At 32.1% G+C, this 20155-nt stretch overlaps 1 protein-coding gene across 1 annotated transcript in view; it reads right to left on the bottom strand.

The window, feature by feature from the left end:
- Positions 1-20155, bottom strand: part of LOC134857803 (uncharacterized) — a 236245-nt gene that overhangs the window by 40339 nt on the left and 175751 nt on the right. Inside the window, exon 6 of the mRNA XM_063873753.1 lies at positions 11019-11097. Within this exon, the coding sequence (XP_063729823.1) occupies positions 11019-11097 (79 nt within the window). The remainder of the gene's footprint in view (positions 1-11018; positions 11098-20155) is intronic.

Genomic DNA, 20155 nt, shown 5'->3' with positions numbered 1-20155 from the left:
TTTTTTTTGTTTTTTTATTAGAGAAGTCTTTGTTAATATTGTCTCAAAAATGTTTCCATCTGCTGGGCCAATAAAGATAATGTCAAAATGGTTTTCTATTTGTTAAGACTTTCTTCTGTTACAAAATTTGGTGCATCGTAATTCTTTGTTTCTTTTTTTTTGTTATTATTATAATTCCAATTTATACATAAAGAGCCACACCTCTACCCCTATTCGAGCGAGAGCAACACTTGTGTTACTAGTATCCTTGTTTTACTTGTTTTATTAGAGAAGTCTTTGTAAATATTGCTTCAAAAACTTGTTCATCTGCTGGGTCAATAAAGATACTTTCAAGATGGTTTTCTATTTGTTAAGACTTTCGTCTGTTACCGAATTTGGTGCTACGTAATCCTTTGTTTCTTATTTTGTTATTATTTTTGTCCTTTTTATACATAAAGAGCCACGCCTCTACCCCTATTCGAGCGAGCGCAACCCTTGTGTTATTTGTGTCCTTGTTTTACTTTTTTTTAGGGAAGTCTTTGATAAAATTGCCTCAAAGAACTTGTTCATCTGCTGGGCCGATTAGCATACTGTCAAAATGGTTTTCTATTTGTTAAGATTTTCGTCTGTTAGAGAATTTGGTGCTACGTTATCCTTTGTTTCTTATTTTGTTATTATTTTTGTCCTTTTTATACATAAAGAGCCACGCCTCTACCCCTATTCGAGCGAGCGCAACCCTTGTGTTACTTGTGTCCTTGTTTTTTTTAGGGAAGTCTTGGTTAATATTGCCTCAAAAAACTTGTTCTTCTGCTGGGCCAATTAAGATACTGTCAAAATAATTTTCAATTTGTTAAGACTCTCGTCTGTTACAGAATTTGGTGCCACGTAATCCTGTGTTTCTTTTTTTAAAAGTTTTTTCTTGTTATTATTTTGATTCCATTTTATAAATAAAGAGCCACACCTCTACCCTTATTCGAGCGTGAGCAACCCTTGTGTTTTTTGTATCCATGTTTTACTTGTTTTATTAGAGAAGTCTTTGTTAATATTGCCTCACAAAATTTTTCATCTGCTGGGCCAATAAAGATACTGTCAAAATGGTTTTCTATTCGTTAAGATTTTCGTCTGTTACAGGATTTGATGCTACGTAACCCTTTGTTTCTTTTTTTGTTGTTATTTTGATTTCATTTTATACATAAAGAGCCTAACCTCTACCACTATTCGATCGAGAGCAACCCTTGTGTTACTTGTATTCTTGTTTTACTTTTTTTTATTAGAGAAGTCTTTGTTAATATTGCCTCCAAACACTTGTTCATCTGCTGGGCCAATGAAAAAACTGTCAAAATGGTTTTCTATTTGCAAAGACTTTCGTCTGTTACAGGATTTGATGCTATGTAATCCTTTGTTTCTTTTTTATTATAATTTTGATTTCATTTTATACATAAAGAGCCACGCCTCTACCCCTTTTCGAGCGAGCGCAACGCTTTTGTTACTTGTACCCTTGTTTTACTTGTTTTATTAGAGAAGTCTTTGTTAATATTGCCTCGAAAAACTGGTTCATCTGCTGGGCCAATGAAAATACTGTCAAAATGGTTTTCTTTTTATTAATACTTTCGTCTGTTACAGAATTTGGTGCTACGTATTCCTTTGTTTCTTTTTTTTGTTATTATTTGATTCCATTTTATACATAAAGAGCCATACTTCTACCCCTATTCGAGCAAAAGCAACCCTTGTGTTAATTGTATTCTTGTTTTACCTGTTTTATTAGAGAAGTTTTTGTTAATATTGCCTCACAAAATTTTTCATCTGCTGGGCCAATAAAGATACTGTCAAAATGGTTTTCTATTTGTTAAGATTTTCGTCTGTTACAGGATTTGATGCTACGTAACCCGTTGTTTCTTTTTTTAATGTTATTTTGTTTTCATTTTATACATAGAGAGCCTAACCTCTACCACTATTCGAGCGAGAGCAACCCTTGTGTTACTTGTATTCTTGTTTTACTTTTTTTATGAGAGAAGTCTTTGTTAATATTGCCTCCAAACACTTGTTCATCTGCTGGGCCAATGAAAATACTGTCAAAATGGTTTTCTATTTGTTAAGACTTTCGTCTGTTACAGGATTTGGTGCTATGTAATCCTTTGTTTCTTTTTTATTATAATTTTGATTTCATTTTATACATAAAGAGCCACGCCTCTACCCCTATTCGAGCGAGCGCAACGCTTGTGTTACTTGTTTTATTAGAGAAGTCTTTGTTAATATTGCCTCGAAAACTTGTTCATCTGCTGGGCCAATGAATATACTGTCAAAATGGTTTTCTATTTATTAAGACTTTCGTCTGTTACAGAATTTGGTGCTACGTATTCCTTTGTTTCTTTTTTTTGTTATTATTTGATTCCATTTTATACATAAAGAGCCACACTTCTACCCCTATTCGAGCGAGAGCAACCCTTGTGTTAATTGTATTCTTGTTTTACTTGTTTTATTAGAGAAGTTTTTGTTAATATTGCCTCAAAAAACTTGTTTATCTGCTGGGCCAATAAAGATACTGTCAAAATGGTTTTCTATTTGTTAAGACTTTCGTCTGTTACAAAATTTGGTGCTACGTTATCCTTTGTTTCTTTTTTTTTGTTATTATTTTGATTTCATTTTATACATAAAGAGCCCCACCTCTACCTTTATTCGAGCGAGCGCAACCCTTGTGTTACTTGTATCCTTGTTTTTTTTGTTTTTTTTAGAGAAGTCTTTAATAATATTGCCTCAAAAAATTGTTCATCTGCTGGGCCAATAAAGATACTGTCAAAATGGTTTTCTATTTGTTAAGACTTTCGTCTGTTACAGAATTTGGTGCTACGTAATCCTTTGTTTCTTTTTTTTTGTTATTATTTTGATTTCATTTTATACATAAAGAGCCACGCCTCCACCCCCATTCGAGCGAGCGCATCTCTTGTGTTACTTGTATCCTTGTTTTACTTGTTTTTTTAGAGAAGTCTTTAATAATATTGCCTCAAAAATTTGTTCATCTGCTGGGCCAATAAAGATACTGTCAAAATGGTTTTCTATTTGTTAAGACTTTCGTCTGTTACAGAATTTGGTGCTACGTTATCCTTTGTTTCTTTTTTTTTTGTTATTATTTTGATTTCATTTTATACATAAAGAGCCCCACCTCTACCTTTATTCGAGCGAGCGCAACCCTTGTGTTACTTGTATCCTTGTTTTACTTGTTTTTTTTAGAGAAGTCTTTGATATTATTGCCTCGAAAACTTGTTCATCTGCTGGGCCAATAAAGATACTGTCAAAATTGTTTTCTTTTTATTAAGATTTTCGTCTGTTACAGAATTTGGTGCTACGTTATCCTTTGTTTCTTTTTTTTGTTATTATTTCGATTTCATTTTATACATAAAGAGCCCCACCTCTACCTTTATTCGAGCGAGCGCAACCCTTGTGTTACTTGTATCCTTGTTTTACTTGTTTTTTTAGAGAAGTCTTTGATATTATTGCCTCGAAAACTTGTTCATCTGCTGGGCCAATAAAGATACTGTCAAAATGGTTTACTTTTTATTAAGATTTTCGTCTGTTACAGAATTTGGTGCTACGTAATCCTTTGTTTCTTTTTTTTGTTATTATTTTGATTTCATTTTATACATAAAGAGCCATGCCTCCACCCCCATTCGAGCGAGCGCATCTCTTGTGTTACTTGTATCCTTGTTTTACTTGTTTTTTTAGAGAAGTCTTTAATAATATTGCCTCAAAAATTTGTTCATCTGCTGGGCCAATGAAGATACTGTCAAAATGGTTTTCTATTTGTTAAGACTTTCGTCTGTTACAGAATTTGGTGCTACGTTATCCTTTGTTTCTTTTTTTTGTTATTATTTTGATTTCATTTTATACATAAAGAGCCCCACCTCTACCTTTATTCGAGCGAGCGCAACCCTTGTGTTACTTGTATCCTTGTTTTACTTGTTTTTTTTAGAGAAGTCTTTGATATTATTGCCTCGAAAACTTGTTCATCTGCTGGGCCAATAAAGATACTGTCAAAATGGTTTTCTTTTTATTAAGATTTTCGTCTGTTACAGAATTTGGTGCTACGTAATCCTTTGTTTCTTTTTTTTGTTATTATTTTGATTTCATTTTATACATAAAGAGCCATGCCTCCACCCCCATTCGAGCGAGCGCATCTCTTGTGTTACTTGTATCCTTGTTTTACTTGTTTTTTTAGAGAAGTCTTTAATAATATTGCCTCAAAAATTTGTTCATCTGCTGGGCCAATTAATATACTGTCAAATTTGTTTTCTATTTGTTAAGACTTTCGTCTAATACAGAATTTGGTGCCACATAATCCTGTGTTTCTTTTTTTAAGTTTTTTTTGTTTTTATTTTGATTTCATTTTATACATAAAGAGCCCCACCTCTACCTTTATTCGAGCGAGCGCAACCCTTGTGTTACTTGTATCCTTGTTTTACTTGTTTTTTTTAGAGAAGTCTTTGATATTATTGCCTCGAAAACTTGTTCATCTGCTGGGCCAATAAAGATACTGTCAAAATTGTTTTCTTTTTATTAAGATTTTCGTCTGTTACAGAATTTGGTGCTACGTTATCCTTTGTTTCTTTTTTTTGTTATTATTTCGATTTCATTTTATACATAAAGAGCCCCACCTCTACCTTTATTCGAGCGAGCGCAACCCTTGTGTTACTTGTATCCTTGTTTTACTTGTTTTTTTAGAGAAGTCTTTGATATTATTGCCTCGAAAACTTGTTCATCTGCTGGGCCAATAAAGATACTGTCAAAATGGTTTACTTTTTATTAAGATTTTCGTCTGTTACAGAATTTGGTGCTACGTAATCCTTTGTTTCTTTTTTTTGTTATTATTTTGATTTCATTTTATACATAAAGAGCCATGCCTCCACCCCCATTCGAGCGAGCGCATCTCTTGTGTTACTTGTATCCTTGTTTTACTTGTTTTTTTAGAGAAGTCTTTAATAATATTGCCTCAAAAATTTGTTCATCTGCTGGGCCAATAAAGATACTGTCAAAATGGTTTTCTATTTGTTAAGACTTTCGTCTGTTACAGAATTTGGTGCTACGTTATCCTTTGTTTCTTTTTTTTGTTATTATTTTGATTTCATTTTATACATAAAGAGCCCCACCTCTACCTTTATTCGAGCGAGCGCAACCCTTGTGTTACTTGTATCCTTGTTTTACTTGTTTTTTTTAGAGAAGTCTTTGATATTATTGCCTCGAAAACTTGTTCATCTGATGGGCCAATAAAGATACTGTCAAAATGGTTTTCTTTTTATTAAGATTTTCGTCTGTTACAGAATTTGGTGCTACGTTATCCTTTGTTTCTTTTTTTTTGTTATTATTTCGATTTCATTTTATACATAAAGAGCCCCACCTCTACCTTTATTCGAGCGAGCGCAACCCTTGTGTTACTTGTATCCTTGTTTTACTTGTTTTTTTAGAGAAGTCTTTGATATTATTGCCTCGAAAACTTGTTCATCTGCTGGGCCAATAAAGATACTGTCAAAATGGTTTACTTTTTATTAAGATTTTCGTCTGTTAAAGAATTTGGTGCTACGTAACCCTTTGTTTATTTTTTCTGTTTTTATTATTTTGATTGCATTTTATGTATAAGGGCCACACCACTAAACATATTCGAGCGAGAGCAACCCTTGTGTTACTTGTATTCTTGTTTTACCTGTTTTATTAGTGAAGTTTTTGTAAATATTGCCTCAAAAAACTTGTTTATCTGCTGGGCCAATAAAGATACTGTCAAAATGGTTTTCTATTTGTTAAGACTTTCGTCTGTTACAGAATTTGATGCTACGTAATCCTTTGTTTCTTTTTTTGTTATTATTTTGATTTCATTTTATACATAAAGAGCCCCACCTCTACCCCTATTCGAGCGAGAGCAACCCTCGTGTTACTTGTATTCTTGTTTTACTTTCTTATTAGAGAAGTCTTTGTTAATATTGCCTCCAAACACTTGTTCATCCGCTGGGCCAATGAAAATATTGTCAAAATGGTTTTCTATTTGTTAAGACTTTCGTCTGTTACAGCATTTGGTGCTATGTAATCCTTTGTTTCTTTTTTATTATAATTTTGATTTCATTTTATACATAAAGAGCCACGCCTCTACCCCTATTCGAGCGAGCGCAACGCTTGTGTTACTTGTACCCTTGTTTTACTTGTTTTATTAGAGAAGTCTTTGTTAATATTGCCTCGAAAAACTTGTTCATCTGCTGGGCCAATGGATATACTGTCAAAATGGTTTTCTATATATTAAGACTTTCGTTTGTTACAGAATTTGGTGCTACGTATTCCTTTGTTTCTTATATTTGTTATTATTTGATTCCATTTTATACATAAGGAGCCACACTTCTCTTCTACCCCTATTCGAGCGAGAGCAACCCTTGTGTTAATTGTATTCTTGTTTTACCTGTTTTATTAGAGAAGTTTTTGTTAATATTGCCTCAAAAAACTTGTTTATCTGCTGGGCCAATAAAGACACTGTCAAAATGGTTTTCTATTTGTTAAGACTTTCGTCTGTTACAGAATTTGGTGCTACGTAATCCTTTGTTTCTTTTTTTTTGTTATCATTTTGATTTCATTTTATACATAAAGAGCCCCACCTCTATCCCCATTCGAGCGAGCGCAACCCTTGTGTTACTTGTATCCTTGTTTTACTTGTTTTTTTTTTAGAAAAGTCTTTGATAATATTGCCTCGAAAACTTGTTCATCTGCTGGGCCAATAAAGATACTGTCAAAATGGTTTTCTATTTGTTAAGACTTTCGTCTGTTACAGAATTTGGTGCTACGTAATCCTTTGTTTCTTTTTTTTTGTTATTATTTTGATTTCATTTTATACATAAAGAGCCACGCCTCCACCCCCATTCGAGCGAGCGCATTCCTTGTGTTACTTGTATCCTTGTTTTACTTGTTTTTTTTAGAGAAGTCTTTGATAATATTGCCTCGAAAACTTGTTCATCTGCTGGGTCAATAAAGATACTGTCAAAATGGCTTTCTTTTTATTAAGATTTTCGTCTGTTAAAGAATTTGGTGCTAAGTATTCCTTTGTTTATTTTTTTTGTTTTTATTATTTTGATTGCATTTTATGTATAAGGGCCACACCACTAAACCTATTTGAGCGAGAGCAACCCTTGTGTTACTTGTATTCTTGTTTTACCTGTTTTATTAGAGAAGTTTTTGTTAATATTGCCTCAAAAAACTTGTTTATCTGCTGGGCCAATAAAGACACTGTCAAAATGGTTTTCTATTTGTTAAGACTTTCGTCTGTTACAGAATTTGGTGCTACGTAATCCTTTGTTTCTCTTTTTTGTTATCATTTTGATTTCATTTTATACATAAAGAGCCCCACCTCTATCCCCATTCGAGCGAGCGCAACCCTTGTGTTACTTGTATCCTTGTTTTACTTGTTTTTTTTAGAAAAGTCTTTGATAATATTGCCTCGAAAACTTGTTCATCTGCTGGGCCAATAAAGACACTGTCAAAATGGTTTTCTATTTGTTAAGATTTTCGTCTGTTACAGAATTTGGTGCTACGTAATCCTTTGTTTCTTTTTTTTGTTATAATTTTGATTTCATTTTATACATAAAGAGCCCCACCTCTATCCCCATTCGAGCGAGCGCAACCCTTCTGTTACTTGTATCCTTGTTTTACTTGTTTTTTTTAAAAAAAGTCTTTGATAATATTGCCTCGAAAACTTGTTCATCTGCTGGGCCAATAAAGATACTGTCAAAATGGTTTTCTATTTGTTAAGACTTTCGTCTGTTACAGAATTTGGTGCTACGTAATCCTTTGTTTCTTTTTTTTTGTTATTATTTTGATTTCATTTTATACATAAAGAGCCACGCCTCCACCCCCATTCGAGCGAGCGCATCCCTTGTGTTACTTGTATCCTTGTTTTACTTGTTTTTTTTAGAGAAGTCTTTGATAATATTGCCTCGAAAACTTGTTCATCTGCTGGGTCAATAAAGATACTGTCAAAATGGCTTTCTTTTTATTAAGATTTTCGTCTGTTAAAGAATTTGGTGCTAAGTAATCCTTTGTTTATTTTTTTTGTTTTTATTATTTTGATTGCATTTTATGTATAAGGGCCACACCACTAAACCTATTTGAGCGAGAGCAACCCTTGTGTTACTTGTACTCTTGTTTTACCTGTTTTATTAGTGAAGTTTTTGTTAAAATTGCCTCAAAAAACTTGTTTATCTGCTGGGCCAATAAAGATACTGTCAAAATGGTTTTCTATTTGTTAAGATTTTCGTCTGTTACAGAATTTGATGCTACGTAATCCTTTGTTTCTTTTTTTTGTTATTATTTTGATTTCATTTTATACATAAAGAGCCCCACCTCTACCCCTATTCGATTGAGAGCAACCCTTGTGTTACTTGTATTCTTGTTTTACTTTCTTATTAGAGAAGTCTTTGATTATATTGCCTCCAAAAACTTGTTCATCTGCTGGGCCAATAAAGATACTGTCAAAATGGTTTTATAATTGTTAAGATTTTCGTCTGTTACAGGCTTTGGTGCTACGTAATCCTTTGTTCCTTTTTTGTTATTATTTTGATTCCATTTTATACATAAAGAGCCACGCATCCACCCCCATTCGAGCGAGCGCATCCCTTGTGTTACTTGTATCCTTGTTTTTCTTGTTTTTTTTTAGAGAAGTCTGATAATATTGCCTCGAAAACTTGTTCATCTGCTGGGCCAATAAAGATACTGTCAAAGTGGTTTTCTTTTTAATAAGATTTTCGTCTGTTACAGAATTTGGTGCTACGTAATCCTTTTTTACTTTTTTTTGTTATTATTAGTTTGATTGCATTTTATACATAAGTGTCACACCACTAAACCTATTCGAGTGAGAGCAACCCTTGTGTTATTTGTATTCTTGTTTTACCTGTTTTATTAGAGAAGTTTTTCTTAATATTGCCTCAAAAAACTTGTTCATCTGCAGGGTCAATAAAGATACTGTCAAAATGGTTTTCTATTTGGAAGGACTTTCGTCTGTTACAGAATTTGGCGCTACGTAATCCTTCGTTTCTTTTTTTGTTATTATTTTGATTCCATTTTATACATAAAGAGCCACACCTCTACCCCTTTTCGAGCGAGAGCAACCCTTGTGTTACTTTTATCCTTGCTTGAATTGTTTTTATTAGAGAAGTCTTTGTAAATATTGCTTCAAAAACTTGTTCATCTGCTGGGTCAAAAAAGATACTCTCCAGAGGGTTTTTTATTTGTTAAGATTTTCGTCTTTTACAGAATTTAGTGCTACGTAATCCTTTGTTTCTTTTTTTTGTTATTATTTTGCGTCCTTTTTATACATAAAGAATCACGCCTCTACCCCTATTCGAGCGGGTGCAACCATTGTGTTAATTGTGTCCTTGTTTTATTTGTTTTGTTAGGGAAGTCTTTGTTAATATTGCCTCAAAACGTTTGTTCATCTGCTGGGCCAATTAATATACTGTCAAATTTGTTTTCTATTTGTTAAGACTTTCGTCTAATACAGAATTTGGTGCCACATAATCCTGTGTTTCTTTTTTTAAGTTTTTTTTGTTTTTATTTTGATTGCATTTTATAAATAAAGAGCCACACCTCTACCCTTATTCGAGCGAGAGCAAACCTTGTGTTACTTGTGTTCATGTCTTACTTGTTTTATTAGAGAAGTCTTTGTTAATATTGCCTCAAAAACTTGTTCATCTGCTGGGCCAAAAAAGATACTGTCAAAATGGATTTCTATTTGTTAAGATTTTCGTCTGTTACAGAATTTGGTGCTACGTAATCCTTTGTTTCTTTTTTTTTGTTATTATTTTGATTACTTTTTATACTTAAACAGCCACACCTCTACCCCTATTCGAGCGAGAGCCACTCTTGTGTTATTTGTATCCTTGTTTTACTTGTTTTATTAGAGAAGTCTTTGTTGATATTGCCTCAAAACATTTGTTCATCTGCTAGGCCAATAAAGATACTGTCATGATGGTTTTTTATTTGTTAAGACTCTCGTCTGTTACACAATTTGGTGCTACGTAATCCTTTGTTTCTTTTTTTTTGTTATTATTTTGATTCCATATACCTAAAGAGCCACACCTCTACCCCTATTTGAGCGAGCGCAACCCTTGTGTTACTTGTATCTTTGTTTTACTTGTTCTTTATAGAGAAGTCTTTGTTAATATTGCCTCAAAAAACTTGTTCATCTGCTGGGCCATTAAAGATACTGTCAAGATGGTTTCCTATTTGTTAAGACTTTCGTCTGTTTCAGTCTTTGGGGCTACGTAGTCCTTTGTTTCTTTTTTTTGTTATATATTTTGATTCCATTTTATACATAAAGAGCCACACCTCTACCCCTTTTCGAGCGAGAGGAACTTTTCAGTTCTTGGTAGCCATTTTAGCTTCAATTCGTTTTATAAATTTTTTTTTCGGGAAACCACGTCTCCGCAATGCCAAAATCTTGGTCGGCAATCCACATCAATCCTGGTATTGCAAGCAGTCTGGGTCTTTTCCTAGTTGTGTTAGTCTTGTTTTGTCCGTGCTGAGTTGTTTCACACTGTCATAGTGAGAGGGAGTTTCTTCGCGATATGGTTTTTTCGTTCATCTCTCAGTTCCGGCTCTGATGGGCGTCCTTTGCTTGATCACTGTTTTCGCACGGTGCTTATTGTGATGATTTTAGTAGCCATCACGACTTCTTTGGTGTCTTACCTGGTGACTCTAGTTAAAACTGTTCTTAACTGAACTCCATTGATCTTCAGAATAGCTGGTGATAGCGTTTCCACGCTCATACTCTGGTAAGGAAACTGATACCTTCTGCTCGCTGCCACCAGTCCGTATACTGTATTCTTTTTTCTACGCCTATTGTTTTTCACATATTTTTTTTCGTGCCTTGTGTTCTAATCTTTTTCGTCAAAAAGAAAAACTTTCAAAAAAGTTCTCCTTGGCTTTTGCTCTTCAAAAGGTAGTTTGCATAACTTGATTTGTTTGTATGCAGTTGATCACGACTGAAGAATGTTAGTTATTTATGCGACGGAGCTTACCACTTGAAGCAGAAACTGAGCACAAGAGTGAGGAGATCCCATCAGCACAAACACCTCAGAAGAAGACAATCTCTGCGATCTAAAAGTAGTCAATCAACTTGAGACAATCCCTCGAGTAAGTAATTGACTTAAGCGTACTTGAGGGCAGGGGCGGATCTAGGATTTTCTCGAGGGGGCCGGATTTTCAAAAAATTTCGAACCTTTTTTTAGGTCGACCAAATTGATAATTTTCCGAGCTCTCCTAAAACAGTAGAGACCCTGTTTTGGCTAAAATTTCAAAAGATTTTTGGCGCGCTCTTAGAAAATTTTTAGGGTCAGTCAGTCAGTCAAAAAATTATATCTCAAAATAGTACAAAGGGGGCATTTTGGGTCGGCAGGGGGTCGAGTCCCTGATGTGAAAGGCGCCCTCGCCCCCCTTAATCAGTCCCTGCATGAGGGCAATATATCACTGGCACGTACCAAATGTTAGTTTAAGTTTATGTGATCTTCCTAACAAAATTTTATCGATTTAAGCATGGACTCTAAATAGTTGTTTCAAAAACTATTGACCCGAGTCGAGATTTTTCACCTAATTTGAAGCAAGATTTGAGCGGTTTGAGCGGTTTTTTTAGACAATTACGCTCAAAATCTTGCTTCAAAATGAGCGGTTTGAGCGGTTTTTGAACGGTTTATCTAAAAAAACCGCTCAAAAACCGCGCAAGATTTGAACGGTTCTGAGCGGTTTATCTAAATAAACCGCTCAAAAACCGCGCAAGATTTAATAATAAAAAATCGACCACAAAGGGATTCGAACCTGCAATCTTCTGATTCGAAGTCAGAAGCCTTATCCGTTAGGCTATGCGGACTTCCTGAAAGCTAAATATTCGTTGTATTTGTTCTACTGAATATGTTGGTTTGAGCGGTTTTCCAGCAAGATTTGAGCGGTTTGAGCGGTTTGGGCGGTTTGGGCGGTTTGGGCGGTTTTTTTGGAAAAACCGCTCAAAAACCGCTCAAATCTTGCTCGAAAAACCGTTCAAAAATCACCGCAAGAAATGAGCGGTTTTTGAGCGGTTTTTTAAGCAAGATTTGAGCGGTTTGAGCGGTTTTTCCAAAAAAACCGCCAAAACCGCCCAAACCGCTCAAACCGCTCAAATCTTGCTGGAAAACCTCTCAAACCGCTCAAATATTGAGCGGTTTTTGAGCGGGATCTCGACCCGGGGACCTGGCAAAAACTTTGATTGATTCCTTTGTAACTTTTACCAAACACGAACATATTGAATATCATTTGTTTATCGATTTTAGTGAAATATATTTTTGATATATTATTTGCCTTAAAGCAAGTTGTTGAAAAAAGAAAAGCCTGGTTTTCAAAATTACTAGTTCACTTGGGTTGCTATTGCTTGTTGCTGAGCAAATACAAGTTTGAACTATAGTTGCATATAATTAGTTGAAAATATAGTTGCATATAATGCAAGTTCGAACTATAGTTGCATACACTCAAAAAAAAGTCAAGGTAAATTTACCTTAAAAAATACCTTAAAACACCTTAACAATTAAGGTAAATTTACACTACCTTTAGTAGACCTTAACTTACTTTAAAACACCTTAAAAATTTACCTTAAATCACCTTAAAAGTTAATGTGTATCAATCTTAAAAAACACCTTAAAAAATTTTATAGGTAGATTTACCTTAAAAATTTACCTTAAAAAAGTAGGTAATTTAACTACATTTACCTTAATATTATGGTGTTTTTAACTTAAATTTTCACCTTAAAAACACAAAAGTTAAGGAAAAATAACCTTAAATGTTGAGGTAAAAAACCTTAATTCTCTTCACTTTTAAGGTTTTTTACCTTAACATTTGAGGTTATTTTACCTTAACTTTTGTAATTTTAAGGTAAAAATTTAAGGTAAAAACACCTTAATGTTAAGTTAAATGTAGTTAAATAAATTACCTACTTTTTTAAGGTAAAATTTTAAGGTAAATCTACCTATAAAATTTTTCAAAGGTGTTTTTTTAGGTTGATACACCTTAACTTTTAAGGTGATTTAAGGTAAATTTTTAAGGTGTTTTAAGGTAAGTTATGATGTACTTAAGGTAGTGCAAATTTACCTTAATTTTTTAAGGTGTTTTAAGGTACGTTAAGGTAAAAATTATTGACCTGTTTTTGAGCGCATAAATGAAACAAACAACTTTTAATCCATTTACATTCTATTGGGGCTCATAATTGCGGTTGATTGCAAAAGCCACAACCGATCAAACTCCCCGAGGATATTTTAAGGCAAAATATGAAGACAGATGGAAATTAGAAACCTGTGAAAAAAATTTATTAAGTAGATGTCAGCTCATGTCTTACAGAAGTAAGACACTTTAACAGGATCGCCACGTGAAGGCCTCTACAGTTGGTCCCACGTATGGAACAAGGAAAGGCTCGCTAAAGGTAACAAATGCACATAACAAATAAAGCTACTGGAAACAAATGTGTTCGCTTATTTACCTCAAAATGAGACATCCAAAAGTTTAACCAGGTAAATTTCCAGTAACGCTTCCTTCCAGTCAAGCACCAAAATTAAATTATTCATTCAAATGATATCAACAACTTGCTAGTTTTAACAGCAAAAGAACGTTCCTTTCCCAATTCCTATTCAAATTTATTTAATCGGAATTGCAAAAACTTCAAAAAAATAGCTAATTATGAAATCTGACCCACATGTTTTAAGATTGGAAATAGAGCATCCGGTCAGCCAGCTATGTATTAACATTGGGTATAGAGTCTACAATGTATTAAGATAGGGAATACCGATGGTAAGGTTTTATGCTTTGTGTGATGGTAAGATAATGGTAACAAATGCACATAACAAATAAAGCTACTGGAAACAAATGTGTTCGCTTATTAACCTCAAAATGAGACATCCAAAAGTTTAACCAGGTAAATTTCCAGTAACGCTACCTTCCAGTCAAGCACCAAAATTAAATTATTCATTCAAATGATATCACCAACTTGCTAGTTTTAACAGCAAAATAACGTTCCTTTCCCAATTTTGTGTGGAACTGTCTAGTTTTTTCGCAAAAATGTTGGCGCGCGTTAACTAATTTGTAATTATCAAAGGTTAATTACGTGTATGTGGTGTAATGAAGGATTTTCAATTAGCTTTTTGATACATGGTATGTCAATGGTAAGAGTTTTTGGGTAAAAACTTGGAATTTTTATGAAAAAATTTTCAAAAAACTTCAAAACACGATAAGATTAGCTAATATTCGACGTTATTTATTAGATAATCTGATTTCTATCTACTTGAAAAAATGCTGAAAACTACTGAAGTTTCAAAAAAATTCAAATTTTTTCAGAAAAAATTGCAAAAATTTCAAGTATTTGGAAAAAATTGCAAAAATTTCAACTATTTGGAAAAAAAAAATTGCTAAAATTTCAAGTATTTGGAAAAAATTGCAAAAATCTCATGATTTTGGCTAATGTATTGTTGCTTTTGATCTAACTTTAAACATACTTTACGCATAGATTTTAAAAATAAGCTAAGACTGTATTTTAATTGGCATTATGTTGAGACAATGATACAAAATTTTGAATATAAAAATGACTTTTTCCACAATTTTTTCTCAAAATATTGAAATACAATGAAGTTTATCTTATTTTGAGATAAATATTTGGTTATGCAATGCTCTAAACACTGAAAAAAAGGTTCATACTAGCAGAATCAATATTGAAACTTCCGGAAAACAGTGATATTAGTCGTAATTTTCGAGAAGATAAAGTAAAAATTAATCAAATTTACATGAAATTTTCCATTGCAAACCTTTTATTTTGGTTTTTATTTGTTTTTTTTTGTCCAGTTCAGGTAATTTTTTTAGGAATCTCAATTCAAATGAACATTAAGGGCAATATTCTATGAAATTTCTAAATCAAACTCCATGATTCAATTCCTCCTCATTTTTTTCTCATTGAATTACCCAAATTTGTACAAAAATTAAGATTTGTGAGAAATTTTTCATACAAATTTCAATTTATTGATAAAAAATGAATTGTTAATGGCTAAATTTGACTAAAAATGGGATAACTATTTCTTAAAAGTTTATTCGATATTGGCTCAAATTCAACAAAAACTTCTTCATAACTAATGATTATCTCTCTGTTGCTTCTGCAGCATAACTTTCAAGATTTTCCGTAGAGCTTTTCCATGTTTTAGGGTTATTCTTGCTTTCTGTTTAATACATGTTTTCGCTATTGAACACACTTTACAAGAAAATTTAGTCAAAACTGGAGAATTTAGGAGGAAAATAGTATCAATTGAACGAACAATTTGCTGGCAGAGATGAAATTAGAACTGATACCAAATGATTATTACAATAAAAATTGTAAAGATCTTCCTCAAGGTTCCCCTTTTTAGTTGCTATCGTAAACAATTTAAGCAAAAATACAACTTTTGGGATCAATAACTATCACTTTTCTTGCAAAATATTTATTAACTCGCTTTTTATTCTTAATTTATGACGGAAGATTTCTCAAAAATATCCAAGTGAGAAAGAATTGGTGCTAGTTAAAGCATTCAAAAATATATGTACAAAATGAGAATATAAAGGTATATTTTTACAATCTAAGAACAAATTAGGAGCAGCTCTATTAGTTTTAATCTGAAAACCTCCAGAAATACGCAAGAGAACCTAGTTCCTAACATCTAAAAAATCTAAAAACTTCTAGAAGAGCGTGTCCCAAAAAATTGATTAAGCAAATGCAATCAAGTTGCAAAATGGAATAATTGTATAGTTTTCCTAGTTTTAATCAGCAAAAAACTTTATAGTAAAAACAATGAAATGTAGACCTTGAAAGCAAGTTTTTGATTTATGATTTAGGTATCATCTTCCAAAAGATGTCAGATTGGGTTTGCTTTAGAAAAATTATCCTCAAAACAATTGTTTTTTCATTTTAGGAACATAATTTATCAAATGATAATAAAATTTTCTAATGAATTACGCATAAATATAAACCTTTGAGATTTTTTATGTCGGATTTTTTTCTCAAGATATACTTTATAAGCAAAATTTTAGTAAAATTATCTCAAAAATCCTAATGACTTATAGGGAGTTTCTATCTTTTTTTAGAAATTTCTCAGTTTCTGCTTCATCTACTTTCTACCGAATGAATCCAATTTCAACAAATTTTTACTTGAATTTCTATTTAGAGTAAATTTTTAGTTGAGAATGATGAATATCATTATCTTGAAACTTTCAAAGTTTAGCAAAAACATACATTTTTTCCAGGCCATTTATCAATTTATTTTCTAAAATCATCAAAAAAAACAATAGAAAAGCTTAATTCCTGATAAGTCAAACCACATTGTCTGCTTAAAAAGTTTTCTTCTCCATGAACATTTTTACAAGCACTAAACAAGGAAAACTTTAAAATATTAACTACAAAAACCTTTCAATTAGTCGATGTTTTACAAATATCCAAGTTTTACAGTTCTTAAGCTAGTACTTAACTACTCATTAGCTTATATTATGCACTTTTACTACAAATTTATCGCAACAAAGTCTCCGCAAGCCTGCAACCAAGGGAGTTTTTACTGTTCATTAAAGATTTTCGGATCGAGTTCCATGGAAAGTTTCACGACAATTTGAACTCAATTTTTGCTGTCTTTATCATCAATCAAAACCTTTGAATAAAAAAACAAATTACAGTTCAGGTTTTGTGATGAAAACACTGTATACTTTTTAACTAAGTTTATTACAACAAATTAGACTTTTCAGATACAGTAAAAACTAATATTCATAGTAATTTCTATGATTTTAACAAAAATTATTAATTTTATCTTCTTTTGAAGTGTGTTTGGAGACATTATGTTGACAATGCTTCTTCTTGAAATGATAAGTGAGTTCCCCGCTGCTATAAGTATAAAAGTTACAGTTAGAACATTTCAAAACACCACAGGTTCTGCTATGTCTTGATGCATCTTTGTGACTGTATTCTCTGCCACATTCAAGACATGCAACTCTTTCGTTTCTATTCAGCGACGGCATCTCAATAAGTAAAGAAAGATTAAATGGGAGATTTAAAATGTACCAAATTTTTAGCTAAGAAGAGTTGAATAGCCTCAAAAAATGAATAAAAGTGAATAAAAACAGCAAACTTATCAACCAAACTTATTGTTATTAACGTGAAATAAAATCAGAATGGATATGCTATTTAGCCTAGCTGAAATAAAAATCATCCAATCTAACCAGGAAGTTTTTGAAAGTATCAACCAATCAGAATCGAGCATTAATTATAAGGAATTTTTTTTTTCTGATATCAACCAATCAGAATCGAGCTTCAATAGTCATGGATTTTTCAACAAATTTAATGTCAACCGATCAGAATGGAGCTTCAATAGTCAAGGAATGTTCAACAAATTTATTGTCAGCCAATCAAAATTGAGCTCTACTTCTCATAAATTTTTCAACATTTTTGATATCGTTTGTAGTTATTGAGGATACCTTCACAGGTGGTATTTGTGATAATAACCGATCAGAATGAAGTATTCACAATTTTTAAAAAATTTTGTAGATCAGAACCAAATTTTGTTTATGAAAATTCCTAATCGATCATTTGTATTGACTTTTTCTAACATAACTGAGATATTAAATTTGATAACTTAGTGAGAAAAATGAGATTTCTTGTCTGGTTCATTTCGTTTTTTTTTCGACAATCAATTCAAATTTTGAAATTTCGATCAAATTTTTTTCGATTTGTTCTATTTCTAACCAGTGAAAAAAGAAATCACCAAAATGTACATTTTTATCATTTTTTTTGGTATATTGTAATATAAACAACCGGAAGTCTTTTAAATTTGGATAACCGATTAAAAAATATTCAGACAAATCTAGATTTTTTATTTGTATCAAATTCAAAACAGTAAACGAAAGGATGTTCTTTATCTCCAATTTTTGTTTCATAGGCTCTTCCATTGTTTTGTTTTTTACTGATAGACCATTGAATCTGACTTAACTCTTCTAGATAAAATCATTGTTGATAAATCTGGCAGTACTCTTCTTTTCTGAATTCTCCTCGCCATCTTTTTAACAAAAATAATGAGCTTTCTGTGTTTCTATACAAGTTAAAACTAATACAATCTCCATCAACGTCATCTGTCCACCACTTTTTTAATTTTTTGTAAAAATTCAATTTTAAAATCTGATAAATTTTCATTTCAGACATTGAAAACGCGTTTGATAGAAATATTCTTCTGACTAAAATAAACGAAGAATTTTAAAAAACTCGAAATGTTATATCACTTTTAAAGTATTTTTAAATAAAAATCACCATAAATTGTTTTTCCTCATTTAGAGTCTATTTAGTTTAAGGAAAATTCATGTAGCCAATCAAAACCTCAAAATAAGGCAAAAAAAAAATAAACATCCAATGAAATTCAGAAAAACGATAAATAATGATAATTATATTCTTGTTTGTAATTTTTTTAAAATGAGAGAAAATTTACCTAAATATTGATGAAAACAGTAATTAGAAAAATTTATCTGTAATTTCGTAAACAAATACAGGAAAATCATTTGATAATTGGTTAGTGTTTTATGTCAATTTTGATTAAATTGTATGTTTTGTCTGACTTTTCCTCAGATAATATAGCCTTATAATTTGCAGAAAATAGTAGTTTTGAACCAATAATATTTCAATTATCAAGATGCAAAATATCACAAAGCATTACTGAGGTTTACAATTATCAACAAACATAAAGTCTCCCAAATGGACAGTTCTTTGAATTCGTTCAACGTATAGTTGACATAGGCAACTTGTTTCATTGCTTCATTCTCTTCTGCAGTGAAGAGTCGAATCTGAATGTAGGGAGGCCTGTTCACATGGTACTTCTTGATTGTGACACACACCCTCCTCATGTTGTATATTGCTATTTCATATACTCTATTACAGATGTCGAGCTCCTGATCCATAGTTGATATTTACCAGATTTTGCTTCATATATAGGAATGGGTTCAATATTTTCAGCATCATGAATAACACTGTTCTGAATTGCCGATATTGCTTCTCCTTCTTTTTCACTAAGATAGACTTGTTGAGAATTTTCAAATTGTCCCAAATCAATTATTTTTAATAGTTGAAATATACACAAAATAAGTAAAAATATACACAAAAAAATTGCAAAAATAAATGACCAAAACTTGTTTGCTGTAAAAATAAGAAATATTGCCGATATAAGTAACAAAAGAAGGAAAATTAATAAAAGTGGCATCTCTACAATTTTTCTCATCAAGTTAATTGATTTTCTGAGTTTTGAGTAGATAGTCAAGTTCTTTGATTTTGATGTAGATTTGAGACGATAACTCAAAGTTGATGAATTTTTCAAAGCAAATCTCTGCATATCTGATTCCAAACCTGATCAAGCAAGAAAAGTTTTAATGAAATGGAGGAATAAAGAAGTTTGCTGGGGAGTTTTGACAACTTTGGGAGTTGGGTGGGGAATAAAAAGAGTCTTTGAAATATTATCGTACGACTTCTTTATTAACTTCAAATCATCTAAAATAAATAAAATTTCTTTTCTAGTCAAGTGTAACTCAGCAGTAAGTTTATAGCTTTGATACGCAATATGTGGATCAGAAATAAACTCTTTGATTGTGTAAGTTTCCCTAAAGAGACCTTTACTTAGTCGAAGAACTCTATTTTGGACAACATAAACGTCCAAAAAATTGTAAAAAAAGTACATCTATTGTACATCTATTTCATCAATAAGGAAATCACACGGAATATTTTCTTTTTTGTTGTAGAGTAATTCGAGGAAGTTCAAATGTGTTTTAATTGACATTTTTCAAAAATGAATATTTTGGATCCAAAGTTATGTCTAGAAACTGCTTAGTTCTGATTGGTTGAAAATTTTTCTGTAAAATTCTAGAAATTTCGAAGGAATGACGTAGGCGATGACGTCATTACCATAAAACGAATGTTGCGTGAGTGGTGACGTCACTCCTAATTATAGAATGACGTCATTGCCATAAAAAGAAAATTGCGTAGGTGGTGACGTCACTTCTATTCAAAGATTGACGTCATTACCATAAAAGGATAATTGCGTAGGCGGTGACGTCACTTCTATTCAAAGAATGACGTCATTACCTTAAAAGGATAATTGCGTAGGCGTCA

This window comes from Symsagittifera roscoffensis, chromosome 1 (assembly GCF_963678635.1).
Source record: "Symsagittifera roscoffensis chromosome 1, txSymRosc1.1, whole genome shotgun sequence".
Lineage (NCBI taxonomy): Eukaryota > Metazoa > Xenacoelomorpha > Acoela > Convolutidae > Symsagittifera > Symsagittifera roscoffensis.
This window is presented reverse-complemented; position numbering and strand designations above follow the sequence as displayed.